This window comes from Mustela lutreola, chromosome 7, assembly GCF_030435805.1.
Source record: "Mustela lutreola isolate mMusLut2 chromosome 7, mMusLut2.pri, whole genome shotgun sequence".
Taxonomy (NCBI): domain Eukaryota; kingdom Metazoa; phylum Chordata; class Mammalia; order Carnivora; family Mustelidae; genus Mustela; species Mustela lutreola.
In genome coordinates, this window is record NC_081296.1 from 11,935,537 (window position 1) to 11,956,337 (window position 20,801).

At 45.3% G+C, this 20,801-nt stretch overlaps 1 protein-coding gene across 1 annotated transcript in view; it reads right to left on the reverse strand.

The window, feature by feature from the left end:
* Positions 1-20,217, reverse strand: part of AGBL1 (AGBL carboxypeptidase 1) — a 527,687-nt gene extending 507,470 nt beyond the window's left edge. Inside the window, exon 1 of the mRNA XM_059180043.1 lies at positions 19,935-20,217. Coding sequence (XP_059036026.1) covers positions 19,935-19,985 — 51 coding nt within the window. The 5' untranslated portion in view covers positions 19,986-20,217. The remainder of the gene's footprint in view (positions 1-19,934) is intronic.
* Between the last annotated feature and the right edge of the window lie 584 nt (positions 20,218-20,801).

A 20,801-nucleotide genomic window follows, 5' to 3' on the forward strand; every position in this document is an offset into this window, starting at 1 on the left:
AGCACTTGTAATGTAAGCACCACATTCATGAATATCGAACAATCTTGTTCTCTGCATATCCAAGCGCTCGACAAAACCGAACACTAGCTCACAAGAACACAGGAGAAGTTACCCACGCATCAGACTGAACACACATTTATTTGTGCATTATTACTCATATACATTTTGTCTCTGTGCCATTCTCAGAATTAAATGACAGCATGTGGAGCAAGACATTTGGAGGTAAAGAGAAAAATGATTCTCAGATGAGACGGAAGAAACCGGAGGGCTGACTTGGCAGGTCATTCTGTAAAGACCACATATTCCATGTGACGTGTAAGTCACACCAAATAAAACCATATCTATAAAACTAACTCACTTTCACAAACTTGTTGAATCAGGCCTGAGGACTGACTATATTCCAAGAGACAGAGAGAGCCATAAAAATTACTGATATTGGCTGGTCTAGAAGGGAATAAGAGACACCAGATGCTCGGTCGCACCTGCACTCTATCTAGATCTTGGGGGATCATTTCATCAGGCAGAGGCATCTGCATTCAAAGAAAATCAGGGCGCCTGGCTGGCTCAGTCAGCAGAGCGCACAACTCTTGTTCTTGGGATTGTAGGAGTGAGCCTCGTGTTGGGTGTAGAGATGACTTTAAAAAAAAAAAATAAAATATTTTTTAAAACAAAACAGCAAGAAACAGAGACTGTTAGCCCTACCCTTGGGAAAGGCAAAGGATCACACTGGAACTAGTATGTGCTCAGTAAAGCTCTCCCCTTTCTGTCTCTCTGGTCTCCTCCTCTTATACCCCCTTCTCCTCAGCCTCACCTTCTTCCTCCTCCACTATTAGGATGATGATCGCCGTTATCATTATTATGTATACATGGACTTAAACTGGTTTTACGCTAGAAGCAAAGAGCCCCATGGTCCCAATTCCTCAGGAATTTTCAGAATGTTCGTTTAACTAAAAGAGGGGGGTGCCTTCACGAGCCTCAAGGATGACAATTTTCTTAATTGAATTATGGGAGAAATTACTGACAGCACTTACCGACCTCAAATTCTAGGCACCCTGGGGTTCACTAGTTTAGGTGAATTCAGTAGGAGATGCCAAATCCTAACATTCGGGAATTAAAGGAAGCCCAAGATTGGGATAAAATATCTGTTACCAGCAGTTGAACAAAGAATCAGGAAGAGTGACCCTAGTGAAACTTAGAATACAGCTGAAATTCTATATTTCTTTTGAAGATTTTGTTTATTTACTGGACAGAGAGAGACACAGTGAGAGAGGAAACACAAGCAGGGGGAGTGGGAGAGGGAGAAGCAGGCTTCCCACTGAACAGGGAGCCCGATGCGGGACTCGATCCCTGGACCCTGGGATCATAACCTGAGCCGAAGGCAGCTGCTTAATGACTGAGCCACCCAGGTGCCCCTAGATTTTATTTATTTACTTATTTGAGAGAGAGAGAGAGAGAGCACACATGAGCAGTGGGAGGAGCAGAGGGAGAGGGAGAAGCAGGATCTCCAGGCAGGAAGCCTGTAGAGGGACTCGATCCCAGGACCCTGGGATCATGACCTGAGCTGAAGGCAGAGGCTTAGCTGACAGAGCTCCCCAATGCCCCAACAGCTGTAATTCTAGAGGAAACTCAAAGCTCCACTCCTGAGTGTGTCCAACATGTGCAGAAGTGAGAGAAGTCTGAAAGCAGGACGGCAGGTTGGGACAGCTCAGTGCGGGCTCTGATATCTTCCAGAAAGATCACGGGAAGGAAAATTTTCTAGGCTCCTCCTGTGAAAGCCTCAATGTCCCAGGATAAATTGGTGAGCCCTTGGTCAATGGGGAAAAGGCATCTGAACGAGAAATTCATGTTCTCAGGAGAAGAGCATCCTACAGCTGCTACTTGGGGTTGACCCCTCTTGAGGAGGAGACGCTGGGGCACAACGTAGGCTGTGCTGGGCTGCTCAAGGAGAGGGTGTCTACCTTCTATGAAAGGCTCCTTTTTCCAAGAAGACTGGAAGGACTAAAGCACTAGATTCTCATTTCTTGTCACCGTGGCTACATCTCAGATAAGGTGCTTTCATAATATTAGGCACCCTAACGGACAAATTTAATTCCTCCATCTTGAAGCCAGTACTAAGTCTAATAAATGTATGACCTTAAAAAAAAATGATAACTCATACACGTCTTCTCCCCAACACTCCTGTCATGCAAAGAGAGAATCATGGGATAAGATGCTTTTACCCGACAAACTGCCTAATCCAGGATTCTCTGGAAAGGTCAGAAACCCCCTACTGAGACGATATTACCTGGATTTGGTGCCACAGGAAACATAGCATTAAATATCACTGAATCACATGGAGAAAAATGTTTCTTCTCCGTAAAGTGTATATTCTTATTTTGGGAAATGTCTGTTAAAGTCTTAGTTGTTAATGTATTTCCAATTCCTCTCCAACAGCTGCTGGTCTTTTTGGAAAAGACAGATCGCAGGCTGAGAGAATCCACAGGTAACCGTGTTTCCTTGACTTTGATGGCATTGTGTTATTTATAATTAAATTTATTTTTGCGACCACTTCCTATTTGTGCTAAAAGCTACTGCTATATTTATGGTTGCATGTAAAGTGCCACCTGCAGTGAAGGCAAAATGAATACATTTACTGGAAAGAAACCATGTTACATAAACAATAGTGTTGAGTAACAGTACTGCAGATCTAAGTGTATGAAAAAAATAAGCATGGATCCGGCACATGCAAATAACTAGAGTGGAGGAAAAACTGACCTCTCTCCTATTCCTTATTTTATTTTTTTCAAGATTTTATTTATTTGTTTGACAAAGAGAGACTCAGCAAAAAGAGAGAACACAAGCAGGAGGAGTGGGAGAGGGAGAAGTGGGCTCCCTGCTGAGCAGGCAGCCTGACTCGGGGCTTGATCCCAGGACCCTGGGATCATGACCTGAGCCGAAGGCAGAGGCTTTAACCCACTGAGCCACCCACTGGCTCATTAACTCATTAAATGATTTTTAAAAAAATTTTTTTGAAGATTTTATTTGTTTGACAGATCACAGGCAGAGAGGCAGGCAGAGAGGGAGAAGCAGGCTCCCCGCTGAGCAGAGAGCCCCATGTGGACCTCAATCCCAGGACCCTGAGATCATGACTGGAGCCAAAGGCAGACACCGTATGACTGAGCCACCCACGTGCTCCATCTACTCCTTATTTTGTTTTATTATTATTTTTTAAAGATTTTATTTATTTATTTGACGGAGAGAGACAGAGATCACAAGTAGCAGAGAGCAGAGAGAGGGAGGGGGAAGCAGGCTCCCCGCTGAGCAGAAAGCCCGATGTGGGGCTCAATCCCAGGACTCCGGAATCATGACCAGAGCCGAAGGCAAACGCTTAACTGACTGAGCCATCCAGGTGCCCCTACTCCTTATTTTAAAGATGAGGAACTATGCCTCGGAGTGTTCAAGCCTTTGTCCAGATCACACAGTTGTTTAGCAGCAAAGGTAGGATTCAAACTTAGGTCTCCTGATGTCCTGTCTTATCAGTCATCATGCATCATAGATGATGCTGGTGGGCCTCCTGGGTCTCCCCCTCAGGACTGAGGCACACCTCTCCCCCACTCCCACCCAGAGGGAACCTTACTCATTGGCCCCTCTCATTCATCCCCCTCTGGGAATTGAGATGAGCTAGAGAGTCTCTAAGGACATGTCCCATATCTGGAAACAGCCTGTGTCCAACAATGGGTCCCCAGTGCTGGGGCAGAGGCATAAAGTCTCACCCACGCGCTAAACAACAGGACAATTTCTAAAGGACCTTCTGAGTTCCAGAACTCCCTGAGAGATCAGCTGGAAATTTTGCTGTGACTACACTGGGGGTTGGACTTGTCCCTCTGTCCGATCCTGTTTCCTTGTTTCCCCCAATGTGTGGACCCCAGACACGCTCCAGGAAACCTCCTGCAAGATCTCTGTCTTCAAATCTATTTCCCAGGGAGCTTATAAAACATCATGTTTCCTATTTTAAAGGAAAACATAAAGTTACTTATCAGAATACCATATCATTAAAGGGAATAGTGCAAAGGCAAGTAAATAGAATACTTGAATTAGTTGTGACCAGATTAGAATTGATAACTCATTGCCAAAGTCTGCTATAAAGCTTAAATAGCAAAGAAACCAAATGGAGCATAATAGATAACATAAACGAGTTTGAGAGGATTTTTTGATCAGAAATAAATCATCGGACCGCAAACGAGAACTGCAACTTCAAACACAACGTCAGCTGTAGATTAAGTTCTACCTTTTGAAGTGGCAATTGCAAATACAGAGATTTGGTTATTTGAATGTTTGTCTCCATCAGACAGTGATTTCCTAATATTGTTTTAAAGATATACTATTTTAAAAGAACTTCCGATGTAATTCTGAAAATGCAAAATGAAATAGAACATAAGGAAGTTTCCTCACCTGACAACCTCAACAAACAATCAAATACTTCTAGTTTTTTGGGGGAGCACAGACTTGAGTCAGGCACTGTGGCTGTTTTCAAGGAATGGAGAGCATCTTGATGGTTGGGGACTCTCTATCACGCTCCCTTTAAAGACCACTGCTTCATTCTGTCCTACCCTGCCAGAACTTCAGCTAAATGTAAGCTTAGACCTTCTCACTCTGTCTTCTTTGGCTCCTACCTGCCCTTCTGCATGTTCAATTCTTTCGACCTTTTGTGCTACGTTCTGGATAATTGCTAATGACCTGAATTTCAATTCTTTCTTTACTCAAGTCTCATCTGCAGTTGAACCCCCCTCCCCCATTGAGTTCTTCATTTTGTAATTGAAATTATTATTTTTCAGTTCAAGAATTTCCACTTGGTTCCTTTTCAGATCTTCATATATCACTTTCGATGGATTATAGTTCACTGCCAAATTTTTTACACTTGCCCTTACTCTCTCTGGATATAGTAACCAAAGCTCCCTTACATTCTGGGTCTGGTAATTCCAGTTTCTGGAGCCCTGGTGGGTCTAACTCTGTCGTGTTATTTCTGCTGGTATTTACTTATACTGATTTATTTCCCTTGTGCCTAGTTTTCAAATTATTGGTAGAACTGATGCAAGACCTCGTGTGACATTTTCTTTCACTAACAAGATTTTAATTGGTACTTCCAGCCATACAGGGGCTCTAGAAATCTGAGACCACCTGTTCAATTCTGAAGATATTTCTGGGGCACCAAGATAAGGTAAAGAATGGCTCAACGTGAAAATTAGATAATGTCTAGTTCACTTTTACTTTTAGGAAGCAGGCCATTGGGTATTAGCTCAAAAGCAAGGAGTAGTTGGCCAGGGTCCCCATTCTCGGCAAGTCCTATGTCTTAACTCTTGTTGTTCTAGGTGTGCAGAGCTACAGAATATATACACAACTCAGTCTTTCCAACCACACCTTCCAAAACAGTAAATGACTCCCAAGACAGAAGAGCCACAATTTTGCTCATCTCTCTGAGTTGCCCACCTCTCCTGACCTCAATACATTAAGTGTTCATTACCTTATTAGAATATTAAAACTCTTTAGAAAAAGTATTCCTATTTTATCCACACTTTTTAACTGGGTCCAGTGCAAGGGTTGTTCTGAATTATCTAATCTATTCCTTAGGAGAAGTTCATGGAAGGTTAGATATTGTTTGAGATTCCCCTTCTTCCAGAAATATACGGGGTATGTTGTTATCTCTTCACTTTTAATAATGCCGTATAATCACTTGTTCCTATGTCGACCTGAGCAATCACATGGCACAGATTCTTATTCAAACTGTAGGCAAATCCTCTAAGATTTACGTGCTTGGTTAAAGTGTATACACAGGCTTGTCTAGGGAGAGGGTCTGCAACTTTCAGGAAATTTTCAAATGTATATCTGATTCCTCTTCGTGCTGTGTGTTCTCGGAGGACAATGACCAGGTCATATTTATTTTGGGATTCCCAATGCCTAATAAAAGTTTATTGAATAGACAAAGAACATCTAGAATACCAATATTTATAAAAAAGCAAAGAACAGATGATTTGAGAGTACAGAGGCTTGCAGGTTCAGAGGAGGGAGAGTTATCTACTCGGGTTATCAGAGAAGGGTAGTTTTTTTTGGTTTTTGGTTTTGGGGGTTTGGTTTGTTTTTGTTTTTGTTTTGTTTTGTTTGGAAGGAAATTAACATTTCAGTTGATCCAGCAAAGGTATTTGTGATTTTCACAAGCATAGATCAGGAATGAAAGATATAGGACTAAGTCATGATTTGGAAGTAAGGATATTGTGCCCAGGGGTGCCGGGGTGGCTCAGGTGGTTGAGTGTCTGACTTTGGCTCAGGTCATGATCTCAGGGTCCTGGAATCAAGCCCCATAATGAGCTCTCCACTTAAAGAGTCTGCTTCTCTCTCTCTCTCCCTCTCCCTCTCCTTCTGTCCCTCCCCCTGCTTGTGCTCTCTTTCTCTCTCAAATAAATGAATAGAAATCTTAAAAAAAAATAAAGAATATTATGCCCAGTTTGGAGACATGAGGGAAATGACTTAATTGGACAGAGTTGTGGGGTTTCTCTTGTGCAATCAGAACTTGCCTCTACTGATCTGACTTTGGAGAGCTCCATGCCATGAAACAGACCCAAATAAACACTTTCGAAAAGTGAAACCTGCAATTATTTGCAAAAGTTTGTTTGCGCATTTATCTGGGGAAAGTGTCTTTAGACTTCAATGCCATCAAAAAGTGAACTGTGATACCCTGCTTCCAGGAATTAAAAAAAGAAAGAAAGAAAGAAAGAAAAGAAAGAAAGAAAGAAAGAAAGAAAGAAAGAAAGAAAGATTGAGAATCACTGCCCTTTAGTTTTTTAAAAAAAGACTACATACAAATTAACAAAGGTGCATAGGTATAGCTGAACATACTACAGCTGCTGAGTCTTCTGATCTCCCTCCAGAGACTTGGAGTGATGCTAATAATGTGTTCTCAGCCAGTCACACCAGGATAGAATGGTCCATGGAGCAGAGGGGGACAGGTGTGACCACAGCATTCTGGATCTCATTCTTCCTGACGTTAGTCGTTAGCATTTGGAAGACTTTCAACAGGATAGTGCCTGGCTGATAATATTCTGAGAATCTTGCCACCCATTACCTAGTACAGGCTCTGGCACAAGAGAGTTGTTTAATAAATGAATGAACCATAACAAGAGAGTCATAATATAGCAAAGAAGCAGATGATATTGCTGGGAAAATCTCCTAGCACTGAAGTCTGAAAACCATCAAAACATAGAGGATGCTGGCCCAGGGGATTCAAGTCGAACAGAAAATCAGTGGCAGCATCCAAAATCAACTCTGGCCTCCTGAAATCCAGCCAAGAAACCTTTTTGCGTTCATTTTAAAGAAACATTTATGTCAAATGTAAAGCTTCCAAATATTATGAAGCAGAACTCTATTGGATGCTACAGAACTGGGATCTTCCAGGAAAGAAATGTGAAAAACATAAATTTAACTCTTTTGCCATATACTGGTGAAGTGTGGTTTTGGAAGGGCAGCTCTTTGAAAGTAGGAACACTTAAGAAAAGAGAAGGGAACAGGGTTAAATTGAAACATCATTAGGTGTAAAAGGAAGACCCTGGGGGAGAAATGTCTCATGGACAAAAATAATCCATGAAAATTGAGAAGAGCACTTGTCATGATTGTTGAATCACTCTATCATACACCGGAAACCAATATAACAGTGCCTACAAAAACGGTAATAATAATCACCCATGAAAGAAGAGTTTGGTGAAGTTGACTACTGAAACGTAACATATCTAATATCAAACAAGAGTCAAATTCAAGTGAAACCCTAGAAGAAAATGCACTTCTCTTTATTTATATTATGGCACATCCATATACTAAACTACTATATAATTACCACAAAATATTGAGCTGGGTCTATTATGTGTTGGCTTGAAAGATGCTCAGCTATACAGATGTGTAGGAAAAACAAACTGAACAACAGGGGGTTAAAATGATACAGACATAGTTACATAGTTGTAGAAACATACATATTGCCGCATGTATATAATCATCTAAAAAAATTGAGGGCAGACCCTTGCGGGGTTATCTTTTGGAGCAGGACTTGATGCGGGAGGGGGGAGGGTTACTCCCTATAATTTATATCTATGTGTTCATTAAATGTTTATAAGAATGAGCCTAATGGGTGTCTGGGTGGCTCAGTGGGTTAAGCCTCTGCCTTTGGTTCAGGTCATGATCTCAGGGTCCTGGGATCGAGCCCCGCATTGGGCTCTCTGCTCAGCTTGGAGCCTGCTTCCCTCTCTCTCTCTCTCTGCCTACTTGTGATATCTCTTTCTCTGTGTCAAATAAATAAATAAAATCTTTAAAAAAAAAAAGAATGAGCCTACATTACTTTTTTCATTTGATATTATTTAAGTATGGTTGATACACACTGTTACCTAAGTTTCAGGTCTAAAACATAGTGATTCAGCCATTCTATACATTACCCAATGCTCTCGACATTCAGCGTAGTGACCATCTGTCACCATACAACATTATTACACTGTCATGGATTCTATTCCCTATGCTGTACCTTTCATCTCCATGACTTAAGCTTATTTTATAACTGGAAGTTTATACCTCTTAATACCCTTCAACTCCATTCCTCTTGTAATACCTCTTCAATCAGGAAAAAAAATGTCTAGTGGTAACAAGGACAGATCAAAGGAGAAGAGATGCTTTACCTGATTAAGAAATAGCGGTTAATTAATAGCAGTCTGGAGCCCGGCTGTGCCTGGGTTCGAATCCTGATTCTGCTACTTACAGGGAGCAAGCGCCTTGTGTTCCTCATCTGTAAAATGAGGATAATAATTGTACCCCACTAGGAGTCTTGTGAGGTTGCCTGAAAACATACATGTAAAGTGCTTAGAATAATTCTTGGCATATAGTAAGAGCTCAGCAAATGTGGGAGCGGCTTGCAGCAAAAAACACTCCTTCAATTTTTATACCCATTTTTCTTCAAATATTATCATCATCTTTCTTTCTTCCTCAGTCCAAAATTTTAGCTTGTCATTTGGGAATCTTTTTCTTTTTAAGATTTTATTTATTTGAGGGAGAGACAGTGAGAGAGAGCATGAGAGAGGAGAAGGTTGGCGGGAGAAGCAGACTTTCTGTGGAGCTGGGAGCCTGAGGTGGGACTCGATCCTGAGACTCTGGGATCATGACCTGAGCCAAAGGCTGTTGCTTAACCAACTGAGCCACCCAGGTGCCCCTGGGGAATCTTTTTTCTTTAGAACATTACATATTTATATATAGATATATAGATAGAGATAGATAGGTAGATATGTATGTATGATATATACCAGTATACATGAGGATGTGTAATATATATTTTATGATTTAATAGTGAAAGTCAAGGAGAAAAGGTGATTTGCTCATAACCTCTTTCTATTATGAAAAGTGAAAGATACCTGTATTGTCATAGGAACTAGTTGCATTAATTTGAGTCTTTAGAGGGACGGGATAAGGAAGATTAGTATTCAGAAATGCAGGGCATTGAACTGTACTGATCGGTGGGATCCAGAGATTAGAGATGTTAACGCCACTTGGGTTTGTTTGGGGTTTTTTTTTCCGGCAGGATAGGGAGAGAATTCATTACTGACATTTATTGCAGATGCTGCCTTCTCCCCAAGTCCCTGAGGGAAAGTTTCATCAGATACCCCAACTGTGAAATCTGACCTTGCCTTTCATCTGAAACCTGAGACTAATGCCATCCTTATCACCACCTGGCATCCTGATCAGAAGCAGAATGGCTCTCTTGACCTCTAGGAAGAAACTTCTACTAAACCTCCATGTCTGCTTCTTATATTCTTTCTCCTTATTAAGGACCAGAATTCATATCTACTCCAGACCAGCGGACAGGCGGTGGAGTCATCAGCTAGTAGAATTCACTGAACAGAGGAATGACTCTAGGTCTCCCAAGGAGTGACCTTTGCAGCCACTCAGATCAGAATAGTTTCGGCATGCCAGAGGTTGTTTCCAGACCAGGGGAAATTCGACCTTCACAGACTCACAGTGATTTAACATAGCATTGGCCTATGACTGTCATTTCCCAAATGTGTTCCATGTCTCCCTAATGTCCTGTGAGATACAAGTGGGATTTTGCCATAAAAATTATCTCGTCCCCAAGACAGTTTGAAAATGTTACATATTAAATCCCCAACTTAACATACCATGTACCTTTAATTATTTGATTAACAAATATTTATTGAGCACCTACTATGATTTAGACAGTGCTTTAGGTAGTAGAGACAAGAAGTGAACAAGACACATGAGATTCCTACCCTGATGGAAGATGGAAGGGAGGACACAAAGAATATTATTATTCAGGGAATATAAGCTCTTTTTTCCCCCTAAAGATTTTATTTATTTGTCAGAGAGAGAGAGAGAGAGAGTCCAAGCAGAGGGAGGGGCAGGCAGAAGGTGAAGCAGGCTCCTCTCTGAGCAGAGAGCCCAATGGGGAACTCGATCCCAAAACCCTGGGACCATAACCCCAGCTGAAGGCAGAGGCTTAACCAACTGAGCCACCCAGGCGCCCCAGAGAATAGAAGTTCCATGTAGAGAGTCAAACCACAGAGAGGGCAGCTCTTTGAAAAACAGACATTTAAACTGAGAGCTGAAAGACACAAAGAGTTGAAAAGATTTTAAGATTAATGATCTTTCAGTAAAGACCTCTAGTAAATTGATCACAACATTTCAAAACCATCTGTCCCTAAGACCCTCTGCAAGGGAAACACCTGTTGGGATCCCTGGGAAACTGGGAAATTGGTGTTCCATAGAACCTAGTTTGAGAAGTGCAGGCTTAACCATATCCTGAGCAGGTAGGGCTGTGGGATGCGAGCAACAACAACAGAACCGCCACCTGTGAGGCTGACGAATGCTGTGGAAATGACCTCGGAAGCCCATGCCCAGAGGGCTGACGGACACAGTCACTGCCTCCACCGATCCCTAGAGCAGAGAAGGCGACAGCAGCAGAAAGGACTCGGGACACGGCTTCTGAACTGGGCACGTCAGGTTCTGTAAGACTCACCCCCAGAGGGACCCGGACATCCAGAGCATCATTCGATCTGCTGCCTTGGCAAGAAGGGCAGTCTAGGGGCAGAGCGGGACACCCAGGGAAGAGGAGGGGAGGTCCCCCGTGGCATTTTGCGGCTACTAACATACCAGGCTTGTGACAGAAGGCCTCCAGACCAGGGGTCGGCAAACCGCTGCCCACCGGCCAAACCCAGCCCCCTGCCTGCTTTTGCACGTAAAGATTTCCTAGAACACAGTCATGCCTGTCTACACCATCTACTTCTATATCATCCACAGCTGCAGCAGCGGCAAGATTAAGAAGTTGTGACAGAGACCCTGTGGCCCACAAATCCTCAAAAATTTGCTCCCTGGCCCTGGCCGAGTTTGCTGACCTCTGCTCTAGGCACTCATTCTTCATCCTCTTGGCCAGTCTTTCCAGCCTTGTGGGGACAGTCGCTATCCTCCCCAGGGATGCCCAGTGCCAGGCGGGGGGAGGAGGTCCTTCATTTTCCCAGCAGGCACACCTGTTCAGAACCTTCTCGATGCCCTTCCTTGCCCTCAGAGAGTCAATATAGCTGGCGACTGACACCCAGCAATACCACTGATGTCAGAGTCCGTCACTCAAATCCCAGCGATGCCCCCGCTCTCACTTTGTGACAGAGGGAAACTTGTCAAGCTCTCCAATCTTTTAGTGCTTTAAAATGAGGATAAGGATACTGCCTGCCTCTTAGGGTTGCTGCAAGGATTAAATGAGAAAAGGCATTTGAGGAATGAATTTGCCTGGCTCCCAACTGTTCAATAGAAGTTAGTTATTATTTGAACTAGTACCATGAGAGGGATCACACAGGGGGGGCCAAACCCACAGAACAGGAAGCTGACAAGGTCCCTCCCCGCAAAACATCTCAAGTCACCTCCAGCATGCGCACCGATACTCACAAAAACACGTACTAGAATGTTCCCAGCAGCAATGTTTGTTAGAACCCAGAAAAGGAAACTATCCCTGATACCATCAACTCTAGAAAGGACAGATAAATCATGGTCTATTCCTACAACAAGCCATGGTCTGCAGCACGGAGAACGGGAGTGATCTCCAACATAGAGGAAGCTCACAGGGCTGAGTCAGACGAGCGAGACACAAAGCAGGCTGGCAGCAGGGTTCCATTGATGTAAGTACAGAGGGTGTAGGACTCATCTGTGGTGTAGAAACCAGGCTGCGTGGCTAGCTGCTAGCTAGCATCTACACTGCGAGAACAGTGACTGAAGGGAGAGAAGGGGGTGTTCTGGGATGCTGAGAGTTCCCCGTTACTCCATCTGGGTCCTAGTGACAGCAATGGATTCAGTTTGCAAAAATTTATTTAAAAAAGGAAAGAAAGTGGGGAGGGAAGAAAGAGGGGAGGCAGGGAAGGAAAGAAAAAATATGTATTGAGTACATACTCCCCATGATGCTGTTTGTTTCCATGTCCTTCGTTCCACTTATTGTTTCGTTCCCAGAAGCTCTTCTATTATTAATCTCTGCCTCATCCTACACACCCATGACAGCCTGGTTTGGAGATCTATCACTTTGAAGTAATATTCGCTCCGTGGAAAAGTACAGATCCCACAGACCCCCCAACTTCCTTCATTTCAGGTTTAGCAAAAAGGATCTGGAGGTGACCCCCGAGAAGATGCATTTCTCTGTGCCCATTTCTGAAAGATGAAGAGACCCCCCACCCCACCCCCAGCCGTACTCAGAGCTGCCCGTGCCACTCTTACAGACTCAGTAATTGGTAACACAGATCAGATTCCCCTCCTGGGTTCCATACTTCCCCAGTTCCCAGGGCTCAGACTGAGACCGTTCAGCTTTTGTAAGAATGCGTCCATGTGGAAACATCATGCTAGGTGAAGTAAGCCAGACTCAAAGGACAAGTACTGTGCGATTTCCATTCAAATGAAGAACCTGGAACAGTCGAATTCAGAGACAGAAAGTAGAAGGCTGATGGCCAAGGGCTGGGGGAAGGGGAGAGGGAAATCAGTGTTTAATGGGCACCAAGTTTCAGTGTGGGGACTTGAAAAAGTTCTGGCGATGGATGGTGGTGACGGTCACTCGACAGTGTGAAATTGTTTAACGCCACTGATCTCTACACTTAGGAATTATTAAAATGGTGAATTTCACACAACAAATACTTTACCACAATTTTTTTTAAAAAGCGGCTCCAGTTTTAGTAACAGTAAATTGTGGAGTAAATGTTGCCAGGTTACAGATTCCTACTGTGGGTACGGGTCTCTAAGTTGGCCATTTGCTTCAACATGTTACCAGTAATGCGAATTTTTTTTTTAATCAGAAACATTTCTGTGTGACCTTATTTTAAACTACCCCACTTGTTTTGTTTGTTAGTTTCGAGTTTTTATTTAAATTCTAGTTAGTTAACATTTCGTGGAATATTGGTTTCAGGAGTAGAATTTAGTGATCAACATTCAGTGTTCATTACACCGAGTGCCCTCCTTCGTCCCCATCTCCCATCTAGCCTGCCCCCACCTGCCTCCCTCCACCAACCCTCAGTTGGTTCTCTAAGGTTAAGAGTCTCTTATGGTTTGCCTCTCTTTCTTTTCTTTTTCCTTCCCCTATGTTCATCTGTTTTGTTACTTAAATTCCACATATGAGTGAAATCATATGGTATTTGTGTTTCTCTGACTGACTTCTTTCACTTGGTATAATACACTACAGTTCCATCCATGTCCTTGCGAATGGCAACATTTCATTCTTTTGATGGCTGCGTAATACTCCACTGCAGTTATATACACCACATCTTCTCTATCCATTCATCAGTTGATGGACTTTGGGGCTCTTTCCATAATTTGACTATTGTTGATAAGGCTGCTACGAACATCTGGGTGCAGGTGCCCCTTCGAATCAGTGTTTTCATAGAGGATAGGACTTTTCAACTCAACGCTGGTCTTTGAGTATACCATGTTATCAGAGCCACTTTGACACAAGAACATTTGAATGCTGCTTCTCAAATAATTTGTTTCTTCCAAATAAAAAAAAAGGGAAGAAAAAGAGAAAATGTTTAAAACAGTGTTCCTCCCCCAAACCCTGAGCCTCCATTCATCCCAGGCTTTCCCCCTGAGGTGGGATTAGGAATGGGGAGAGGCTCAGTTTGGGGTGAAGTGTAGGGTTGAAAAAAGAAAATGGAAAGGTCTGCAGGTTAGGGCTGGAGGCTGGGGCAGGGGTAGGAATAAGATGAGAACAGAAGGCAGGTCAGAGATGGGGTGGTTATGGGGAACATGTCACATTACCTGACAAGAAAAAAACGGATGCGATCATGTCAAAAGACCCCCCTGTCCAAATTTCTTTAGAACTCTTGTCTTGGCTGACTCGCCTATGGCCCCCACCACCTGGATTTAGAGACAGGAAGCCATTCCCAAGGACCTGGTTAGATCTGAAGCTTGCACTCAAGATTTTCCAACATTTAGGCAAACTTCCATTTCTATTTCCTTTCTTCCCCTTCATAAACTTCCAGTTTTACTCAAATTTAGTGCCATGGCAATTCCTGAAACCTCTCCACACTCTCCTGACATGAGGAAGATCACTGCGTACTCTCCCTAATGTGGGAACCACCCCTTTCCCTGCTGAAATCTGACCCATTTTCTGAGGCCTTCTCTGAACCTCCAGCCAGGAGGAGTTTCTTCTCCCAACTTCCGTAGAGTTTGCTTTTGATATTTACATTTACCATTGCATTCGTCACATGCAGACTTGCTCTACAAACCTTTTCATTCCTTACCTTTTCACGTGAATGCTACGTTTTCATGAGAGCGGGGACTGTGCTTAATTACAGTAATTATTAGCTATTGGGTGCATACCACCATGCTCATATTTTACATGCATTTTTATCTAAACCTATAATAAGCCCATGAGTCAGTACTATAATTCTTGTTTCACAGATTTAAAAAAAATTTTCAGTAAAGAATAGTTTAGTAGTTTGTCCTGGGGCACAAAAGTTTTGAATGACTGAGCCAAGAGGCAAAGACCTTCTCAATACATCATCCTACCAAATAGTCTCCTCTGATCTCTTTGAGCAAATAGAAGCTATGGATGGATGGATGGATGGATGGATGGATGGACATATAGAAGGATGGATGGATAGATGGGTCGAGAGATGGACAGAGGGATGGATATTGAAAATATCTAATTTACCCAAATCAAAAGTGTTACCTTCCCTTATCAAGAGTTATTTATCCACATAACAAATAAGATATGGAAGGTTTTAGTTCTAAATAAGCTTCTCTCTTTCATTCAGAACCCACATCCCCTCAACCTTCAGGTTCTATCAGGCCAAGGTCGTGCCCTCAAAATAAAGAATGAGTGGGCATTCCCTAGGTCATGTAAGAACCACAGACCACTGGAAGGACTTCGGATTGACAAGATCCACTTCCTATCCTTCCTCTAGGGATCTTCTAGGTTTCTCTCATGAACCCTTGGGAGTCAGTGGTCTCGTCTATAAGAGAGAAAAACCACACCTCCCTCACAGGTGGCAGAGAGAGGTGTGAAGTCACGAGTGAAAAACTTGGCATAGAGAGGACCCTTAATAGATGTTCGTTTTGTTCCAATCTCTAATTCCGAAGAACTTAAGGAACAGTGACAGCAACGGGTCCTGGAAAAACAAAGCACCAAATAAAGGCTTCTCCCCACTCCAAGCTCAACATCCGCCTCCACGCCTCCATTCCCTTCATTCTCCAGTTTGACTGGCACCAACTCACTCCTCAGACACTGACAGAGGCTAACTCTTGCCAATTCTGTCCCTTTCTCATTTGGCACTTGTCCTTAGGGGATTTTCTTTTTCTTTGCTTCTACTGATGCTTGAAATTAAAACAGACTTCAGTTTCTGTTCCCGTTTGTGTTGAGGCTGAAATAGGGCTCTGCAAATCCCTCCATCTCAGACTCCCCAAGAGAGCATTTCTGTGATCTCTAAAGGTCTACACGGTGCTTTCTACCTAAAGTCCTCTTGATTTGTCCAAACCTTTTTGTTTATGTCCAGGGGGAAGTCTCAGTTTCCACTCCACCTGGCCCTATGGATGTCCAATACATGGATATTCCCACATCCTCCATGGAGAATTCTAGAAAGGAAATTTTCAAGCAGATCTTTTAGAAACAAAACCCCTAAGCACTGTGAATGAAACATATCAATCACCGTTTTTTTCACTCATCCCCTCTTCTCAGCCCAGGGGCTGAAATCACCTGTTACTATCTTGCAAATCCTTGGAGGAAGAAGTCCAAGGGAGAGAGAAAAGTTGTTGTCCCATCTGGGTTTTCTACTACCTAAGCTTAACGCTAAATCGAGGCAGGAAGCTTCACATCCTACAGTCTGACTCTCAATCCATAATAGATAAAGTTCCTGGAGCCCAGGTCGAGAAAAAAGGAGTTCACGACGCACATTTTGGCAAAGACGCAGACTTTGGTTTCAGAGTGAGCAGCTAGAACATAAAGTAATAAAGTACAAATGCAAACAGAAAACTGTGTCCCCCTTCGCGGCTCAGAGCGCGCCAAAGCTGACCGAGTAATTATACATTTTTCATGTGTTGATAAGGGAGTTAATTGGCACACTGTGGGACGCGGGCGGGTGAGGACTCGCGGCATCGGAGCTGGCGTGGAGCCCACTTGCTGCTACCCTGGCAGCTCCCCATCTTCCCCATTAGCTCAAACCCCGCGGAGAGACGAGAGCAGGACAGACTGAGACACCTTCCCTTTTTTCCGAGTATGTCGGAGTTCACCCAGGAAGCAGAGCAGGGCAAGTTGAAGAACAGGGGAGGCAAGCGTTCCCAGCCTCTCCAGTGGGCGCTCGAGCAGGGAAATCATAAAAAGTACAGTCGTTGGAACAGTCGACTGTTCAACAGTCATTCCCCACTGATAGTTTATAAACCCTTGTCAAATGGATTTTCTTCATCCTCGCACAAGGCCCTGAGGAACGTTATTATTGTCCCCCTTTTACAGACACAGAAACGAAGGGACTTGCCGAAGGACATACAGCTGGGAAGTGCCAGAAATGGGGACAGGATCCCGTCCTCTGTCTCTCACACCTGCTCTGGGGCCTGCCTCTCCCTCACTCAGGCCCCCGAGACGCAATCTGATTTTCTGCCTCAAACCCAAGCTGTGAGTCGGGGACTTGGAAAACGTCTGGGTGAAAATCTGATTCTCATACCTTCAGGACAGAGGTAACCTGCATTTCAACTGAGGTGGGAAAAATCATTTCCCCCTTTCCTGTTTGCGCAATGAAAGGGAAGCTGCGGAAATGGATGATTTCTTCATGACCCCTTTTATTTTGTTATTGTGTCCCAAAGAGGCAGAAGGGGTGATATTCTTGGGTGAGGATTTCTACTCTCTTACCATGGGGACCTCTGTCAGCCTTGTGCTTGCTTTGTCTGTCTGTTCGCCTTCTCTCTCTCTCTCTCCTTTCCCTTAGCAATGTTCTGGGGTGCTCCCGAAAGACACAAGGAACTCACCATTCACATTCTGCTCACGTGTAACCACTGTCTTCCTCAGATGTCTGAGAAGCAATACAAAGCCTTCTATCACCTTTGTGCACAAGGAAGGAGGAACGGCCTTGAGTTCGTAAGAGCTTTGGGATTCCCCTGTGGAAAGAATTTTGGCAAAACATTTCTCAGGAACCCAGCGTCTCCTGAGCTACAAACCCATAGCGAAATGTCATTCCACAGAGTATCCCTGTTCTCTCTTTTTTTTTTTAAGATTTCATTTATTTATCAGAGAGAGAGAGGGGGAGAGAGCGAGCACAGGCAGACAGAATGGCAGGCAGAGGCAGAGGGAGAAGCAGGCTCCCTGCCGAGCAAGGAGCCCGATGTGGGACTCGATCCCAGGACGCTGGGATCATGACCTGAGCCGAAGGCAGCTGCTTAACCCACTGAGCCACCCGGGCGTCCCGCTGTTCTCTTTTTTTAAAGTATGTCAGACCTCTGACATCCGCTGGCAAGATGGGAACGGGGCTGGTGGAGGCACTTGGAGAGGGCTGGGCCAGGAAGCCAAACCAATTCAACCGCTAGATTCTGATCAGTGAGGCGCACAGGGGAAGCATGTTCCGGTTATTTTAATGTTCTGGTTAATTGGGAAATAAGTAGGGTATATTGAACATAATTAAATCTTTCTTTGATGATTGAGAATCTTGCGTTGCCCTGGAGCGATCATTCTAAATATCAATTACAAATCCCCACTGGTGGGAAATACAGGAGATTGAACCTGCCCAAATGCAAATTTATTTTGAGGTCCACTCCCACCCCCAACCCTTCTAAAACGCATCCTTGCCTTTTATACATCAGAGAGAAGGGGTCAAGAGACACCAAGTCTACCGGATATGGGAGTTCTTTGGTGGGCGTCCCAGTTTCTCTATTAGGTAGTTTCATGACCTTTGGGGAAGCTGTTAGACTTCCCAGACTCGGTTTCTTTGTCTTCTGGAAAGCAGAATTTATTGGTACTCAATTTTTTTTTTTAAGATTTTTATTTATTTATTTGACAGAGAGAGATCACAAGTAGGCAGAGAGGCAGGCAGAGAGAGAGAGACAGAGAGAGAGGAGGAAACAGGCTCCCTGCTGAGCAGAGAGCCCGATGCGGGACTCGATCCCAAGACCCTGAGATCATGACCTGAGCCGAAGGCAGTGGCTTAACCCACTGAGCCACCCAGGCGCCCCGGTACTCAATTTTTTAAAAAGATTTTATTTATTTACTTGACACAGAGAGACAAATCACAAGCAGGCAGAGGCAGGCAGAGAGAGAGGAGGAAGCAGGCTCCCCACTGAGCAGAGAGCCTGAAGTGGGGCTTGATCCCAGAACCCTGAGATCAAGACCTGAGCCGAAGGCAGAGGCTTAACCCACTGAGCCACCCAGGTGCCCCGTATTGGTACTTAAATTTTTTAGGATACAGATTTCCTTAAGGATCAGAGGAAAACTAAGACAGCTTTTCATAGAAGGGTAAGAGGAACATCAGTACAAAACATTTACCTTCTGAACCAGGGAATGGGGTCCCGGAGCCCCTAAAGCCTGCCCCCTTATGAGGTCCGTCCATGGACTTCAGGTCTAGAATGCTGTAGCAAAAGACCTTTTCAGCTCCTGTGGGGCATCCCCTGCCCCGGGTTAAGTGCAAGCATCTACCCGAGCCTTAAAGTGAAGGTTCTGGGCCTTAGCTGCATGTGGAGTCCCCTGAGGGAGTTTTCAAGCTTCCGGGGCTCAGGTCGCTCCCCAGACTAATCAAATCCAAATTTGGCCAAGTGGGTACCAGACGCCCCCATTTTTTAACACCCTGCAGGTGATTCTAGCACACAGACAAGTTTGCAGACTACTATTCTAGGACAAGAATTCTTCAAATCAGGAATGAACAGGATCCCCCAGAAGGAGACAGATTCCCAGGCCCCGTCCCTGGTGATTCCGATCCCTTCTGGCCACATCCCACCTGGGAAGACGCAGGCTTCGCATGCATCCTAGGCAGTCCTGCTGCAGACCCCGCTCTGGGGCCCCTGCAATAACCATGGAGCAGGAGAAGCCCACAGGAGTCCTCTCCCCTGCTCCCCTTTTGTTCCAGGCTTTTCTAGGCGTTGCTGGCAGGGCTCCTGCCAGGTCTTCATTTGTCATACAGACATTTTCTCCATCTTTCCCACCTCTAGCAAACCCAGGTCCTTCAGCCCAAGCCTCTCATCCTACCAGGTTCAATAATTTAAGCAGACACGCTCATTGACACAGTCGTAGTTAATATTTAAAGATCACAGCATCACTTAGGTCAGCCTCAAGGTGAGAGCTGCTGCTGGCTCCCGGGCTCCGCTGTCCCTGGTTAGCAAACTGGCCACCGGTGCCAGAGGGGACGGCGGGAGCACAGCCCCAAGGCAGGCTGGCCAGCAGAGCCCCAGCCTGCCGGGCCGCAACCCCCTCCACCTCTTCCTACCTGAAGCGTGCGCAGCAGGACCTGAAGCCCGCTGGCTTCCTGGTCGGCCATCCCCTCGCTGGGTCCCGGGGCAGCGGCTGCCTGTGGCCAGATCGGAGCTAGAGGGAGGCAGCGGCTGCCAGGCTGACCTCGCTGCCCACCTCGCGGGAGACGGCTGCACGGTCGCTCAGCTGCACATGGTGCTGCGTGTGAAGTCACCGTGGTGCAACCCTAGACCTCGGCTCGGGTGCAAAGGCCCCCCGACTCCCACTGTGGGGATTAGGTGAGCCCCGGGCTGGGGAGGGCTGAGCATTTGGGCGCGGGGGTGGAGAGGGCACTAGCGTGAGTCACTCACCCACCTCCAGGCCCACGCAGGAGCCACCCTGGACGGCTGACAGGCATTCCCAGCTGACCTGGTCAGACTCCCTGCAGAGGCTCGCTCGGCCCTCCCCGCTCGTCCCCTCCCTTTATTTTGGTCTGTTGCCGGCTCCCGGGTAACAGGAGACCCAAGAGTGCTTGCACAACCGTGCGGGCAGGGCACTGAAGCCCAGGGCCCCCTGAGGTCCCAGGCTCAGGAACTGCAATGCTGGCCCAGAGGCAAATAAGCACAGGACATCTTCTCCCAGCAGGGTCCCTTGCGCAACCTGCTAAATCTCACCGGCTCCCTGGGGGGCCGTACTGTTAGCCCCGCATCTTCGTTTCACAAATGACCAAAGCGAGGTGGGGGGAACAGCTCGCAGAGAGGCAAGCTGGCCCCCGAAGCTGGGCACTCACCGTGACACCACCTGGCCTCTTGCTGCTGCAAGCACGTGATCCAGGTAATGGAGCTCCGCGAGGTGGCCTGGGCTGAGTCTCCTCGAGACCAGGGCAGGATCCATGACCTCTTTC